At 37.7% G+C, this 18,554-nt stretch overlaps 1 protein-coding gene across 1 annotated transcript in view; it reads right to left on the reverse strand.

Annotated features, from left to right (window-relative positions):
* Positions 1-18,554, reverse strand: part of LOC139745205 (uncharacterized) — a 55,241-nt gene that overhangs the window by 4,121 nt on the left and 32,566 nt on the right. Inside the window, exons 7-11 of the mRNA XM_071655612.1 lie at positions 12,996-13,139; positions 9,640-9,975; positions 8,918-9,231; positions 4,684-4,843; positions 3,412-3,602 (exon numbers count right to left, since the gene is read on the reverse strand). Of these exons, the coding sequence (XP_071511713.1) occupies positions 3,412-3,602; positions 4,684-4,843; positions 8,918-9,231; positions 9,640-9,975; positions 12,996-13,139 (1,145 nt within the window). The remainder of the gene's footprint in view (positions 1-3,411; positions 3,603-4,683; positions 4,844-8,917; positions 9,232-9,639; positions 9,976-12,995; positions 13,140-18,554) is intronic.

Here is an 18,554-nt window from a genome sequence, read left to right on the forward strand (position 1 = left end):
TTTAATGGCAGGTTTGTCACAAACGTGTTGAAAGTTCACTTACCTTGAACTAGGTATAATTGGATGCATGGCTATATTGTTTGAGAGTGCAGGTATTTGGAGATTCGAGGATATTTACTTGAATTTCGACCTGTTTATAAGTTTATGCATTGAGAAATTTTCAAAGTATGGAGAAAAAGTGCAATTTTAGTATTAACTATTAAAATGTTAGCATTTTAACCTGGTCTTTGACCCTTGACCTTTGCCCCTATGACTCTAGATTCCCAAGAGAATCACTGTCAAGTAGAAAATACATATATATGTACTAAGTTTCATGATGATAACTTGAGTCACTTTCGAGATATGGAGGAAGTAGGGAAATTTAGCACTTCCAGTTGACCTTTGACCTTCTGACAAGACACTTCCAATGGTAATACATGTATACATTCTGTATCAAGAAAAATCCTGCAGGCCTTGCATAAACATTAGAGAAATAGTGAAATTTTGAGTAGTTGACATTGACCTTTGACCCATGACCCATGACTCCAAATTCCCTACATAATCACTGCCAATCACTACATTCATATGTGTACAAAGTTCCATGAAGATACCTTGAACCATTTGCTACATAAGGAGAAAAAAAAGAACTTTTAACGTTTTCACTTCATCTTTGACCTCATGAACCGAAACTCTCTCTGGAGAATCTTTATTTAATACTTCACGTATACGCCAAGTTTCAAGACATGGTTGAAATGGTGAAATTTTGGAGAGATTTGACCTTAACCCTTTGACCTTTAACCTTGAGCATGTGCACCAAAAAGTTGATAAGCACAACTTCGCCCACTCATACATAAACATACAAAGTTTCATTAGGATACATCAAACAGTTTTAAGTTATGCTGTCCACAAAATTTATTACGGACGAAAGGACGGACGGACCGACGCGACGGACAACCGGAAAACATAATGCCTCCGGCGACACTTCGTGGCGGAGGCGTAAAAACAATAGCTAAACAAGAAGTAGAAAAGTGCACTATTCATCAGTCTAGTTATGGGCTTTCAAATATTCTAATGTTCTTGCGAAACAATAACATCGATCATAATCATTTTATAACTCTTGCATCCTTGAGTGTTTGAGATATTCAAGATGTCTGCAAATTCCTATGGATTCCTATCCATATTTCCTAATTTCTTTACAATGATGAAATTTTGACAAGATCAATGGTTCTGCCCTTTTTCGAGGGTGTTGAATCTTAATTTGGATGATGCAACTCTTGCAACTCATAATGATGATTGCAAATACATGTTACATCAAGTGGCAATTACGCGGAATGGTTTTATGAATATGAAAATTATGGTTAGAGGCCCATTCTGTCTCATTTCATGCATTAAACTAATCACCTAATTTGTCATCCTAACAATTTTCTACGTCTCGTTTACTTTCTATGTATAATTTCATCACATATTCTTCCATTTGTGATTCTACTTTTCTTCTTTATGGGGTCATTGATTTAATTCCTTATGTCAAGTCAGTGATTAAAGTCACATTCAACGGGTGTCCCACAAACGAGGAGTACAGCAATATCATGTGTTCACTGCCCTCCCCCTTTTATTAATGGGGAAGGCTACTCAGTAAATTTCATGAATCTTCCCTTCTGTTTGATTTAATGTTTTTTGAGTTGGGATTTCTCATCTTTATGCTTTTTTTTTCCTTTCACAATATTTTGTGTGGTCATTTGTTCAATATTTTCAACCATATTATATGCATAATCTAGTAACATGAATCGTACTAGCATATTCAGAATGAGATTTTCGTCTTTCAACGAACTTATAACGTGTTTGTTTCAAGTTGGGGTAAACGTGCAAAGTATTCCTGAATAGAATTTCGATCTTTCAAACATCAATAGTGAAGAGATCAAAAAGAGAAATATGAACTTAAGGAAGTTCAGACGACGTTCAGAAGAAGTGTAACTTCGAGTAACATCAAGGAGGTATGAGAGGATACCTCCTTGGTAACATACAATGCTGTTGTAATTATAGGCCTGCTTGTATATAATCATTTCATAACAAAATGTGCGTAATACATTGTACTGCATACGTGTACAAACAGTGCCAAATTGAATGCACTGGCAATAAGTATGAATAACCTTCTGCAAAACAAATTGTTCGAACTTTAGTCACTTGTACTCCCATGCTAACTTGAATGAATAAGGTTTTTACACGTTTGATTTAGTTTGGTTTTTTTTTTTTTTTTTTGGCTGTCCTATGGATGGCAAATTTAACAATTTGTTACATTGTTTGGGTGCCCTATGGCTAAATCAAATGACCTATATATATTTTTCCAAGCACTTACCACACAAATGGACGGAAAACTTTAATCATTCCAGACCAAAGGGATTTATACCTATGAAATACAACACCTTTCTCGCGATTTTCAACGTCACAATTCCTGCAATTGTTGAAAATTTAAGACGGATATCTTAAACTTTGTCGTTTCATTTCAGTTCCAGACGCAAGTAAAATATTCAATTCAATTCAATTCAAAGTTTATTTCATTTTTCGACAAAACATATAAGTTACACTTCTTTTGACGACAGAGAATAAGGTAAACAGAACATTATGTATTGAAAAGAATGTAAAACAATTGAGGAGGACCTTGTAGTAATTATACATTGTAGTAAAAAAAAAACAGAAGTGATCGAAATAAAGTACATGTATAACTTTGCTTAAAGTGCGAAAAATGGAGAGACCCACTAAAAAGACAGAGCTTGTAGAATGTGGGCCCCTCTGGAATAATAACATCAATGGAAAGATTAATTGATTGATTGAAGCATCATAAATTCAAAAGGAGAGGGGAAAAGAAGAGGAAGAAGTCTGGAAGCCCACTGAGAACTAGATTCACAGATAAATATACTTATCCATTTGTAGATAGATTGAGCAGTTGATAAACAAGGGACACTTTTATTTCGTTGATGTCGATATGTTGTTGCAATCCGAGCAAATAAGAAGAAACATAGATAATGATTTTGGGACATTATTTTTTTTTATTTTGTTGTACGAAATTTCGCATTAACCGTGTATGTTTTAACAGGAGCACACAGTCACGGTTAACAGTTTTTTCGACCACGTCGTTTAGAAGCTGAGCACTGACAAACGGCTTTTTCACATTGCAATACACATGACGTGCGAGTATGTTTGTAACCCCTACGGACAGTAACAAAGAAAGAAAAAGAAAAAGTCATAATGATTAAGCAAGATTTTCGATATTAATTTTCGCTGAAATATGAAATGCTTGAGAAATTATTCTGAACAATTATTTGTGAATATGATGTGAAATTCGTGTGAACCATGCGTGAGGAAAGGGATTTGCGATGTCCCTTCATACAGGGCTTCCATTCGGTGCTTCTATTCAATGTGCTGATGAGTACACACCTTCACCCATATATCATTGTCACCATTAGCTGGAAGCCAACCACTGTTCGAAGCTAGTCGCCCGGACGGAGCAGTGTAAGAGGAACTGAGTGCAGAAGAAGCCGTCAGATTTGAGTCTGGAATACTGCCGTCTTGAACTCCAAGCTTCTCACCACTATCTGTTGGTAGGCAGGGCTCCACTTCAAGGGCACCTGGGACAGCACGATAGAACACTTCACTGATCTGTTTGCAGACATTTTACCCGGAATTAAGACATTTGACTGAGTGCTTACTACACTTGAATTTCCAAAATGAAATAACGTAAATAACTGTATCAATCCTCTCTATCCCTCTACCTTTTACTGTTCTTTCTCTCTCTCTCCCTCCCTCTCTCTTATGACATGTATGTATGTATGCATATATATATATATATATATATATATATATATATATATTGTATATGAGTGTGAGCGTACACTGAAATTAAAAAAAAAAAGGAGCTCGACCAGACTTTGATGTTGTCATCGAGGACTGTAAAGTGAACAACTTTATCGTGTATTTATAGGTTCAATGCACAGTTGGAAATATTCTCTTAATTTGCATTTACAATAAGAGGCATCCGCTAATCAGTTATCATCGAAATTAGTGTGCACACAAATACGCGTAAACACACACATCCAATACAATTATGTGAATAAACACCTGTCTTATCTGTATATACATCATGTATATAATAACGTCTGTATCTGCTTGTTTACTAATGACAAAGTACAAGAATTGGTGCTCTTATTTTCAATGTAACATGATTTGAAAAGTAGGAAATAACTGAAACTGGCATAAAACTATTCAGTCAATCTTCCCAAATCCTTTGATTTTTTTTTCAAATAAAGTATAAGGGACCTAAATGATGGACATTTTGTTTGTTTTGTCGACAGCATTTCAGTTAACATCTGCACATTTACATATTAGTACACGTTTGATACATGAAGTTCTTGACGTATGGAGAGATTAGTTTCAATGATTCAATTAAGGCGCAGATATTTCTTAAGACGTACCAGTTAATCTCCCAATAAGAATAAATTGCATACAACTTATGTCACTGTATGTTATACAGCATACACATGACAATTGCTGATTGCCACTGTGTTTATTGTGTAGATAAGAGGAGAAGTCGTCTTAGTAAAGTCGATCCTGGCAATCGTGCTAATTCACACCGATGCAATCATTCTGGCAAAGCGTACTAAACTACGAAGTCTAGAGAGATTCATCTAATATTGATTGAACTGTCCTCACCGATATTTTCAGGGAGTGGTCCGTATCCAAGGAGCTCCATCCTCAGAGATATGTAGGACGACACATAGGTGCTAATGTAGATCTCCACGGTATCTGCGATGACTGGACTTTGAAAGTGATGTGTGACAGCGCTTGAGTCGTCATAATTTGCAGAGAATGTCTATCAAGGCGGTTAGGAAAAGACAAAAACAAACTATACTCTGAAACTCCGAAGTTATCGTGCTTCCGGATGCTTTCTAAACTGATGATATATCAACTTTGATACAGTAAGGGGGACATTGATCAGAATAAGGATGTATTTTCATGCAGTTATCTGCTATAAAAGGCAAAAGGTTTGGAGATATCTAAAACTCATCATTCATGTTCCATGTACATTGACAAAGTGGCATAAAGGTTAACATTTCATATCCCGAATGACTGCATTATTGCGTACGTCGGTGACAGGGCGATCGTTCACTTATTACCGTTCATTCTCATTCAAGTATCATACCAATAATCAATGGTGAAGAAATGATTGTGGGATGGTGGAAATGATGGTGGAAATGAATGGTGGAAATGATGGTGGAAGAAATGATCGAGGGATTGTGGTTTGTGGATTTATCTCAACATTGTAACACATGTAAAACCACGATGCATTAAGTAAGATCTTTCCATATTCTCTTCATGTAGAATTCTATAGGCCTATTCATATCTAGACTAGCAGTTATGGGGAAAGTTAAAGATGTATGTGGCGTATGAGAAAAAGGAGTTTCAGGGAAAACAGGAGGTATCCAGAGTGAGGGAAATTGCCAGTGCGGAATGCATAACATTGGAATGAGTATGACGTCAGGCATTGGTAACGATACTTTGGGATTTTCATCTAACGATAACACTTTTGATGCTCTCAGCTCGGGCTCAGAAGAGGAGGAAGAAAACGCAGTTGACGTCAGTAAAACTTCATTCACACAGAGTGATATTGGTTCACCACTTCATATGTCTTCACCCAGTAGAAAAGATGTAAGACCTAAAAAGTCTAATTTCCGATCCATTAAGATCCTCAATGTCAACTGTCAAAGTATTCGCGCCAAAAAACAGTCTTTCCATCTTCTGACGCAAATACATGATCCAGAAGTTGTCATTGGTACTGAATCATGGCTATCGTCATCAGTCAACAACAATGAGGTATTCCCAACTGATCAATGTCATATTGAGAGAAGAGATAGACCTAATGACCCTCATGGTGGAGTGTTTATTGCTACTAAGAGGGAACTTCTTGCTACAAGAGAAATCGAACTTGGAACAGATTGTGAAATTTTCTGGTGTAAATTAAATATGGCGGGATCTAAGACTCTTCATATAGCTGCGTACTACAGACCTCATGAAAATGACGAAGAGGGTCTTGCAGAGCTTCAACGATCCCTGTGTAAATTGAATCGCGATCATATGGTAGTCATAGGAGGTGATTTTAATCTACCTGGATGGGATTGGGAAACCAAAAAGGTGAAAGCATGTCATCACCCAGCGCTTCATCATGCTTTTGGTTCTGTGCTTGATGACCAATGGGTTAACGCAGGTAGTCACAGAAACAACTAGGAAAGAGAACGTCCTTGATCTGTTCCTAGTAAATAATCCAACGTTAGTCACTGATGTCTCAGTTGTACCAGGCATTTCAGATCATGATTGCCCACTTCTCACGGTTGCTAGTTGTCCAACTCGACAGAAGCTAGTAAGAAGGAAAATCAACATCTACAGCAAAGCGGATTGGGAAAAATTTGCTGACTTCATGCAAGGTGTAGGCAAGGAAATTGAAGATAAGCTTGACTTCTGCTCAGTGAATGAGGCTTGGGTTATGTTCAAGAATGGAATAGAGAAGGGAATGACGGAGTTTGTTCCACAGAAGATGACATCCAAAAAGAACGACATGCCATGGATTACAAACAAGATTAAAAGGTTGATCAAAAGGAGAAATAGGTTGAACAAAAAAAGTCGGAACATGAAATGGAGAAATCACGGGGTAGTCCCTTTTCATTTGGAGGAAGAGTTGAAAGCAACCAAGAAATCACTGCAACAAGAGCTAAGGAGGGCTCACTGGAATTATGTGGAATCTCTTTTTTCTATCGATGAAGATACCACAGAATTTGAGAGTATGAGGAGATTTTGGGGCTTCATCAAACACAACAGGACTGATAATCCAGGAATAAGAGAACTGAAAAGTGATGGTATTACGATCACTGATCCGATGGCAAAAGCTGAAGTGCTGAACCAACAGTTCAAAGTGTTTTCACCAAGGAAACACCCATACCGAATGACTTACTACCGGAAACCTCAGACTAAAGAAATGGAGGATATTGTGTTTACATCAAAGGGTGTAGAAAAGTTGCTTTGTGGTTTAAAGGTATAAAAGTCCCCTGGACCGGATGGTATAACTCCACGAGTCTTGAAGCAGCTGGCAAAAATTCTGGCTCCAATTCTTTGCAATAAATTCCGGTTGTCATATGAATTAAGTGAAATACCAAATGATTGGCGTGAAGCAAATGTTGTACCAGTCTACAAGAAAGGTAATCTATCTACTCCTGTAAACTACCGCCCCATTTCGCTGACATGTATTTGCTGCAAACTAATGGAACACGTCTTAGCCAGCAAAATTATGAAGCACGGGGACGAAAATAACATTATCTTTCCCCTGCAATATGGCTTCCGTAAGAACATGTCATGTGAACAACAATTACTAGGTTTCACAAGCGATCTACACAGGAACTTGGATGAAGGGCGTCAAACGGATGTCATAATCATGGATTTCTCAAAAGCTTTTGACAAGGTTGGACATGAGCGGCTTTTACGTAAACTGGACTACTACGGTATCGGGGGGGGGGGGGGGATCTGATATGGATTAAAAGCTTTCTCAATGGAAGAAGTCAGAGGGTCGTTTGGATGGTATTAAATCTTCTCCAATAGCGGTAGGATCTGGAGTGCCTCAAGGGTCGGTTCTTGGGCCTTGCCTCTTTCTGCTTTACATTAATGACTTGCCAGATGGTCTAGCGTCGAAGGTTCGCCTTTTTGCCGATGATGCAATTTCCTGCATGACCATTGACAATCAACATCATACGCAAAATCTTCAAGAGGACCTAAACAAAATTGGTGAATGGGTGAAAAAATGGATGATGGTTTTGAACACAGATAAGTGTTACTCAGGTTACTCAGCTGACGAGAACCTCGCAACCACACTCCTATCAGGTACCATACTCGAGAACTGAATCGCATCGCCATTCGTTCTTTCCAAGAACTGTAAGGAACTGGAATTCCCTGTCGTCAGAAATTGTTTTAGCGCCATCTGTGGGATCATTCCGAAACCGACTAAAGGTTGATCACAGTGGCTAGTTATTTTCTTCAAATTTTCTATGTGCTTGTAAATATCTGTAAATAAACTGTATTATAGTGTAAATAGCACAGTCTGCAAGAATCTGCAGCCTATTGAAGGAGGCAGACTTAATCAGAAGAAAAAGAAGAAGAAGAAGAAGAAGAAGAAGAAGAAGAAATGTGCATTCTATTTTGTAATTCACACATGAATTAACCCATATTGTAACGTCATAATGCATAATATTAACGTTCAGAAGTTTTAAACAAAAACATTTATCTAGGAATTATTCAACTCAATATTCATGGCTCGACACTAACTTTTTTGTTTGGTGGCCCGTCCTGTTTTTTTTTTAATGAGTCAAAAATTTAAGTTTTATGATAGTAAGAATTAGAAGTTGGACATATCTACTCATAAATTAAACTTCAACAAACTTGCAACACTCACTCTCAGGCACTCATTTAGTCCTTTTCATCCATCCTTTAAACAAATTTAAATGCTAATTTCCGGCGCAAAAAGTTACGAATTTATTGACATACTTTTCAAAAAATTGTGGTGGCCCGAGGCGGGCCACCAAATTTGCCCTTTTTTGAAATTTGGTGGCCCGACTTTCATTTTTGGTGGCCCCGGGCCACCGGGCCACCATTAGTGTCGAGCCCTGCAATATTTTTATCATACCAAAAAGACGAGGCAACTATAATCTCCGAAAAAAAAAATGCTGGTAAATCTTCTTTCAGACGTGACAGGAACGAGAATCGATGCCATTGATGATTGTGGAACGTAACAATAAAATCAATGCTTGCCGGTTCTAATCTTGTATTGAGATGCCTAGTCGAAACCTTCTTTCACATTTATTCATTTAGATCAATTTGGTGGTAACATGCTCATTTTCACCCCCACCTTAGTGCTTCCGGTATCAATGTCTACGTAGGTTGTCCGGACACCATCGTTGTAAGATACGACATAGTATGACGTCACAAATTCGTTGGTACCTGCCCTCCCCTGGGTGATTACTCCTGTCACAAGATGCTTTGCGCCAAGAGTAATACTCATATACCGGCTTCCTCCTGCACTCTCACGATAAGAGGAAGGTCCGTTTAATCGACCATAGTATGGAGCTGAGTAGCCTGAATAGATATACCCTGTTATCCAGGAGTTCGGAATGGCGCCGCTTTCAAGGCCGAGAGGGGATCCAACGGAAACACGGGAATTCCCTGGAAGATGTCAAAATAACCGAAATTATAACTGAAATAACCCTTCAGAGTGGTGAGGGTGTTACAGCAAAAATACATTGTAAAAGCTAGTGTACCTGATATTCACCAGTGTGATAATTTCCTAAGATTAAGCAAAGATAGCGAGTTTAAGTACTCGTAGTAATGCATTATTTTGGTTGTTGTCAGGTTTGTTTCTTTGAGGAAAACTTACTTAACAGGAACATTAGCCTTTCAAAAATATGAGTGTAGTTTCCATCCTATTCCCTGCATCATTAATGGAGTCAGACATTACCTTCCAGGTGCCGCATTGATGATAACATTAATGATGTTGTATTGTAAAACCTATCGAGTGAAACGTACATTCTTGAATGAGATAAAGAACAGATAAAGAACAGATAAGTTTCTCACCATCACAGCACACGATACCGATGCTCTGATCTCGCCCGCCATATTCTCTCTCCTCCTCCATCCAACAGTCTGTGATATTTGTGGCATCAGGGGGGCAAAAGACCACGCCCATTTTGGCGTACACGTCCCGCGAAGAACCACCAAACGAATCTCCGCCCACTGTACCGTAAACTCCCTTGAATCCCAAATAACGGCAGATGAGAATAGATGCATTTTTCATCCACTCCTCGTGATGGGCCAGTCTGAGTGAAGTTGGATTATTGCGAATAGTAAACACAACTCGTCCTTCATTATTGCTCCGTCCTCCAAGGAGCTCTACAGAATGGATGAACGCATCTACAGAAAAAAAAAACAGTCAATCAAAAGGATGGAAAGAGATCTGTCATTAGCACGTTTTCATGAAATGGGCTTTAAAACCTCTGCAATCTCATCGGTCAATTATTATGCATCGATTTTTACGGGATCATGCGTCCGGTAAAATTCGAATGAATGGATCAAGTCTTGTATTGTGTTGTATTAAGGGGGAAAAGATCAAATTCCATAAATTCACGGGCCCATTTTACATCGTTTTATAAAACGTATGATGCACAGACCTAATTTGTGGATCGGTGAAAATCGTATGCTCTCGTTTAACTTTGGAAGCAGTCTAAAGCCCACTCGTTCTGCTCGTGGGTTTAACCAGTTCCAAAGTTAAACTCGCATATCCAATTCTCAACGATCCATTCTGTCCTGTGCATCATTTGTGTACTACTTTGAACGGAGCAAGGCGCCTATCTCGCGTTTTTCGTCCCTTTCGCGCTGTTATTAGTACTGAATAAGGCGCGCGAAGAGTCAGCCTATAAGGTATACAAGGCCTTCAATTTCCCTGGAAAAAACTACGCAATACAAATGAATATTGACTTGTGCTGATTCAGTTTACCATCAACATCACATACTATGTGGCCAAATGAAAAAAAAAAATGTGAGCCAAACATTTTACAATAATTTTGATGCAATTTCGTTTTCCAAGATTCTAGGATACCTTCACAAGCACCCCCCAAAAAAAAACTTTAACCACGATTCTTTCAATGACATCATTCTGTTAGTCATTACTTCAGTACTAACATGATTATCGATATACATTGGAATTCATCTTTCCCAAGAATGTGCATAACTTGCATATTTCCACGTTCAATACGAGTTTGATTGAAAACAGACATTGAAGCAAATGTGAAGGGATGTGAACCTTCGATCAACAAGATGACATGAAAAGCGATCATATTTCCGTTCGCATTTACCGGCTTGTAGAGTAATATAGATAGGTCAACGACACATATTTCGAAGTTACAAATGTTTGGAGATAATAATCAGTTCTTTCCGTTAAAAATAATTTCCATTGACTCAAGACCCAAGTTTGGAAACAAGAAAGAAGACAAATTGAACCCGGTTGAATACCTCTTTCACACCTTGCTCCTTTATATCCGTCTGGACAAGTGCAGTTGAAACCTTCATCAATCTCTGTACACGTAGTTCCGTTCCGGCATGGGTTCGACAGACAGGCTACGTTATGGTATGGAAACATTTCTGTTACAGTTTACGCAAACTTTTCACAGATAAGAGATGAAAAGGAAATGATAATTTAGAGAGAATTTGTGGAGCCCCTTCGGAAAGAACAGAGTAGAATTTGCCAAAGTATAACACAGTGGCAAGTCAACATAATGCAGTCTCCACAGAGGGGAAGATTTGAGAACTGCCTTTACATTTTCTACATTGTTTTATGTTCCATCGACATAAAACATGTATACATGTTGGTTCCCCATCTTAGGGAGGGTGGGGTAGCACAAGGCATCAAACAAAGCTAAGGTAATAAATTTTGAACGCTTTGTCTCATTTTCAAGAAAATTACAATGAGCATTTACTGACTTCCCAGATTATTACGAGTGTTTCATCTTTGATGGTAACCGCACCACATCAGATTTCCATCTCTGTTGAAAGGACTACCTGTCATATTTTAATCGCGTTGAAATTAGAATTAAATCGTTCATGATGTCTGACCGTTGATATCTACGGAGTGACATAAGTCACTGCCAGAAAGACAAACGCAACACCACTGTGTTGGAATACATCTCGTTACAACAAGTGTACTTTGTAGGTCCACTCAATATGCATTTATCAGTTCTCTAGCACAAAATTTGACTCGGATTAAAACATACCGGCATGAAGAAACAGACTCGGTATATAAGATGAATGTCTAGAACACATGACATTGTGTAATGATCAAAATCAGTGGTACTAAACTGAGGACTACATGGGAAGAAGAGCACATTTACTCCTTTAAACGTATCATCCATTAAAGATAACGTATGTCGAATATTCCATAAATTAAGAAACAAACAAAAATGAATAAACAATTAGATGGACAATTTATAGACAAGTGAATGAACAATGAATTTTCATATCGCATGGACAGAACCCCTGAATCCATCTTTTTAAATTCATCTTCCATATTCCACATTTCATACAGGTTTTATATTCCATTTGATTTTGAAAAAGAAATGTTTTTAACACAATGGTCAGTTTGAAACAAAATTGCACATATATATATATAAGGACGTAATTGACGTGTAATATGAGGAACCCACTAAAAAGCAAAGTTTGCAGGATGTAATAGGTTCCAAAAATATAATATAGGCTTTTAGCACATTATATCGATGTCAAAAATGACGTAACATGCAAAAATACAAGATGTCGAGAATATTATAAAATTTACGGAATGTACAAAGTATTGTATGATGTTCATGATTAAACTTATGGTATCAATGCTAAGAAAAGTACCAACTTGATCAAACAAATGAAGTCATCCAAGCGAGGCATTATTTTGAGTATGCAGAAATTTTCAAGTGATCACGGCAAAATAATGAAATGTAGGTTTTTAGAAAATTGGCTTTAAGATTTTGCTTAAAGGAACTTAGAGAACTTGATTGCAACCGAACAGAATCTAACTTATTTAAGGGCTAAAACTGTACGAGCGGGGGAAAAATGATAGGATTCACTGTGCCTTGTAGGGTAAGCATGGATATCACTGTTTTTAACAAACATTGAGGAAAATATACTAGGAAGATCGCCAGTATTCAATTCATACATAAAAATTCCAACATGATACAAATACAAATCAGATTTTTTTTTAACAATTTACTTGAAACAAACAATTCGTTAGTGTGATAAAAAGAAATGTGCACGATTGATAATCCGCAAGGCCTTTGACCTATATAGAAATAGATGTGTATACGAAATAATTGTCTTCAAGCACACGCTTTTAGTCACTGCGGACTCATATATACCTGGTTTAGTGCAATAATATTGATTGGCATGTTGACCGACTCCCTGCGGCAGCGACATAAATGTCGCCTGGGATGATGGCGTAGGCTTCGCTATGTACTGGATGGCTGTGCCATCCTCCGCCAGCATGATCGGGCATGGTGGCTTGGTGAGATGTGGGCACGTTTCGGGATCTTCATAGCCTGTATGGTAAATGTAGTGGTGGAGCTCGACTTGTATTAAAATGAACAACAAAATTAATGAAAAAACTTACGGAAATTGATATCCATGTCCACATAGGAATCGTGTAGTGGGTGTCGAATGTGTCAGTGAGCTTTCTACCTCAGCATATTCAATGTAAATTAGATCACCCGTCAATCTTCAGAGTCGTGTGTAACACATTGTGTTCGTTGTATATATTCAGATTCGACTTAAACCACTACATCTTATCACAATAGGCAAATTACGGAGCAGGGGGGATGTAAGAAATATTTCAGCAATTGCCATGGTCTGCTGGTGAAAGATTTTTGTGACAAGAGCGTTTTCACGTACCTGTTACCTGAAGGAGAAGCAGACCAATGCAGTGTAAACTCAGCATTAGGCCTATTGGCATTACCTTCAATGAAAAATAGACACAAACAAACTTAAATTACTCAAAACTATAGATAGAACAATAAGAGTGATTCATGCATGCCTTAAACCGAGTCACTACATAAGTTCAATTAATATATAAATGTAACGATGTTTGTGATTGATGATAAAAGAGAACCTCATGGGCGAGCATATTTTGAGAACGGAAAATGGACTGGATTGATTTCTGCGACGATTTTGGATTTGATGGGAATGACTGACTGATTGATGATAAACGTCTTAACCAGCACAGGGACTGAATGAGAGTGCATGGGCGAAACGCACAGGGACATTGCATGCAGTACCAAACATCTTGATAGGCTGGTCACTGGACTTGAAATGACACGCCAGAATGACATAATATGATAGAGAATACTCTTGAATGGAAAGAAACGTCTTAGTTGAAACGGCAATGGATAGTGAGGGCGGACGTGAACTAAACTAGTGTGGAACATATACAGTGTTCTTGCATTCACTGTGCGTTTGACCAAATCAGACCCCCCCCCCCAAAAAAAAAAAAGAATTAACAAGAACACACACACACACACACACACACACACACACACACAAATGAATAGATATAAAGATGGCCAGTCTCGATTTCCAGTCTGTGGTTCTGGCCAGTATTTAGAGGCCAAAACATTCATAGATATTCTCTGACGGTTAAGGTCTGAGACCTGTGATAATTCCCCATAGACACATATGTTATTGTTGATACACACACAGACACACACACACACACACATACACACACACACACACACACACACACAATTCTACGTCTTTCGCGTTTTGCTATCTAAAGTAGACCAGCATATTCATGTGCCTATTTCACGCCAGTCTTTAGTCCAAGGCCGCAAGTGAAGAGAAGTAATGAATATAGGAAAATGGCGTAACCGCGTGGATGGATTGATATCAAACAACTCGAATGCTACTACACAGTCTAAATAATCGATGAAAATACATACCTAATAAACGATATATTCTTTTTCAGTGCTCACGGTTATTCACTGCTGTCGGTGAACACGGACAATACATAGGGTATGGTCACCAATGTGTTGGCACTTGTTATTAATTCAGTTTATGTTTTGTAAAACACGATTTTCAAATCTGTTACTCGGCGGCAAACAGAGGGTACTGGTGATGCATAAAGTGTCCTTGCTTGGTAAAGGGAAAGAAAACTAGAAAATGAAGAAAAAATACCCCCCCCCCCCAAAAAAAAAAAAAAGCGTCACAAGTTTATTATCTTCAATGTCTTCATTCTTAAATCTAACATTTTCACTGACATCCTGTCAGAAGTTTCAGATTCGAAGCAAATTAAAGACGCCATTTTATCTTGAAAATTTGAAATCACATCTGGAATGCTTAAGCCGTATACATCTATATTCGAGCTCTATTGGTCGCTCAATATGTTTCACGCATCTATTTATGTACGGCGTGAAGCTGATATTATGCGTGATAGCAATGATTATATACGTGAAATATACGTGTTATAAAAAAGATGTTGCGAATGTAAAGGACTCCTTCACCATGTTCATTGTCCATTGACTGATTGAGGGCATGCACAATATTTTCGATACGAGAATGACCGGTAATATACACAATGTGAAAATGCCTTGTAACTTTGATAGTAATTCAATATTATGACGTCGTCATACAGAGCAGGGACAGTGTACTCATACTTGTATATGTATAGAGCATAATTATTTTGCCCCTAAACGTGCTAAAAAGCCCCATACGCCCGGATGTTCCTGATGAAGCAAACCGACAGTTTTATTGATACATTGTTCTTTGTCATATATACAATTTTCACTTCCCTCACTTCCCTTGATACACGCTCTCAGCAAAAATGTTGCATCCGAAGGGCAGAGGCAAACATAATTTAGAACCATGTGCGGCAATAATCAAATAATCGTTATCTCTAATATGAAAATAATCATTGGCCCAATGCGAGCAGCATGAGGCCTCCAGTGAAGGTGTTTCTCACGCGGTTTCCGCTGTTGATGTTTAAGTTTCGTCGCGTTTTTCATCTAACCTAATAAGTACGCCGAAATTGTATAGTTTTTGATTTGTTCATGTAATAACAATGCACATAAATACACACACACACACACACACACACACACACACACACACATACACCTATATATATATGTATATATATATATATATATATATATATGCCTATATACAGGCCTATACCGATTGTTGCCCCTCCTAAAAAAAGAAAAGTACAACGGGACCCTCCGCAATGATAACTAAAAAAATAGCAAATCATCCAAATACTTTTAGTCACCCCCTGCTTGTTCACGAAATACGGGCAAATATCTACGGTCTGGTGCCATATTCCATGAGGCCGGAGGCTTGGTTAGAGGTTGAACCCTGCATTCTTTTTAATACAAAGGTCTCACCTGGCACATACGTTCCCTGGGCCAAGACAAAAAAAGTTCCATTCAAAGAGACACTGTTTACTTTGTACAAATAACATTTGTTTTACATTATTTATGAAAAATAAACTTGTGGATGTGAAAATTTTAAAGATATACATGTGAAAAACAAACACTCACCGGAAGTGAATGTTTTAGAATTTTTGCAAAATAAAGTTAACCAAAAGACACTCATCTTATAGATTCTACATAGTATGCATAGTAATTAACAAAATTACTTGATTTCCAGAACCGCATCTTAAAATTACTTTAAACGTATGAATACCACGCTTACTAAAATCAAATGTGCACCTATTATTCATTATGTACACTGACTATTGATCAGCGGTTTCCTGCATAGACTTGCATACATAATCTTCATTAAATTTTCCTTCTTATTCTTATAAAAATCAAAAAGAATCACACGTCTTCTTCGCATCAAATCTAATGAGGGGAAGCAATTAACAATAAAATCTTGATTAACGATCGCCTGATTAAATATATAAGCTATAGCTAATATAGCTATATTTACGATGGGGCGTATTGTTATAACTTATGTAAGTATAGAAGGAAAGGTATTTGTCCTCACTGATCAGTCCGTATTGAAATTGAAACAAAATAATCATTTAAAAAACAACCCGAAGATACAGAGGTGATTGTGATTATTGACTAATCCCTTTTGCGTATGTGGTTACTCTGGATAGCATTGTTTCCTGTCACTCTATACATTTCCGTAACTTTGTCATTTCAAAATGAAATAACTACCACTCAGGTTTATAGGTTCTATCCTACTGAGTACAGCCAAGTTGAGAAAGAGTTTGAACATTACATTATGCCACCGTCAACAGAAAGTGTAATTGCTGAAGAGTTGACATAAAAATCCACGGAGACTGTTTTAATGTCGTTCACTTTGCATTATACTAAAATATAATTGTTTTCGCCTCCTGCAATGTCAGCTCTCTCTCTCTCTCTCGACAGCGAGGACATATCTCGGAACAAAGGTCGCCTGAAAGCCATAATGCGTGTTTGTGAATTGTCCCTCAGCTCTTTCTTTTGCATATTTTAGCAATCACTAATGATCAGGGGAACAAAATATATACGAAACGTTTCATCGCCATCACGTTTTGTCAATTTACCTCTGAATGAAGGAGGGACCTTCAAATTACTAACGAACGTTGGACATTATATGACGAAATGACTTATGCATTACTCTATTGTGCTACGTTTGTAGCTAGAGAAGACCTTTTTTTCAATTAAAGTTATAATGTGGCAGAAATAAAGTGTTTCTATTTTTATGTGAAATGAGATAGTTCCGAGTCATTCAGCATATTGTTACTGGTGTATTAGAAGCTCTTTGTTGTACTCTTTCAACATTTCACACACTTTTCTTGAATTTAATTCTCAACTCATTGTGATTATATTGTAATTCGATGTATTAAGAATACATACATTATCTTTTTCTTCATGCTATTCATACTGCCTTGCTTTGTCCACTGACACTCTTGGGTGAAATTGAAAATAAATGAAATGAAATTATCGCTCTCACAAGGGTAGACAAACATTTATATAGCTCCTTTGGTAATCATCATTATCTACTACCTACTAATTTTATAAATAGGAGTGTGGGTATAGAGTCACGGTACTCAGGCGTGGCAGTTCCATGATAATCACTTTGATATTAATCCTCCATTATCCGGTAACTCTAATTCCCTGTATGATCACATGGAATAGCTTTAAAGATCTGTTGAGATAATTACCAGCTATCTATTTCCTGAAGGCAATTCACTATTGGACACCAGAGTGTATCTTAATTAACGAGTAATCCAGTGACCTGGAGATCAACTGATGCTTTGAACGAGTCGATCGCAGACAATTTTGGTTATGAGCGGTTACTGGAGCGGCATGGCTCGGCGTGTACCATAATATCTGCCACTCTTTACTAAATGTGTCTGGCTATTTTAAACCTTGCACTTCGAACGCCCACGCCCTTTCACCAGCTTCAAATACAGTCATTATAATTATGTGGCCTTGTTCATTAGGGTATAAACATTCTCCTCATGTCGGTGTTAGTACTGATCAAGGGTGTATGGGAGAGAGTGACACGACATTTGCTCCTGCGAAATTTTGCTTCGATCTTATTAAGGTTAGGATTGGGGTTGTGATAGGGTTTTAGGTTTATTTTGATGTATGGATTAGGATTAGGGTTAAGGTTATGGTTGTGGGTAGAATTCATGTCTGGATTAGCGTGCAGATATTTCATGGGAGCAAATTAATGTCGCAGGAGCAAATGCCATGGAACCATGAGAGAGAAGCCCTCCCTGCACAAATCTCGCAGAGTGCCTTATACGATTTCTAATACCGTTATATAGTTTCGAAATGTAACTTAGCCTACCTATTTTCACAGCTAGATTTAAAAAAAAATGAAAGTAAAACTTAAAAAAAGTAAAAGTCTGTCGCGTGTTACCACGCGGTAGATTGAAAACCTGTCGTATCCGTAATACATGTACCACGTTCTTCCCATTTTGCGTTTACGTAAGTTTGCAATAGATTGTTCTTTCCTAA

Source organism: Diadema antillarum, unplaced genomic scaffold (genome assembly GCF_040938485.1).
Source record: "Diadema antillarum isolate AM-2024a unplaced genomic scaffold, OU_Dant_1.0 seq00001240_RagTag, whole genome shotgun sequence".
NCBI lineage: Eukaryota > Metazoa > Echinodermata > Echinoidea > Diadematoida > Diadematidae > Diadema > Diadema antillarum.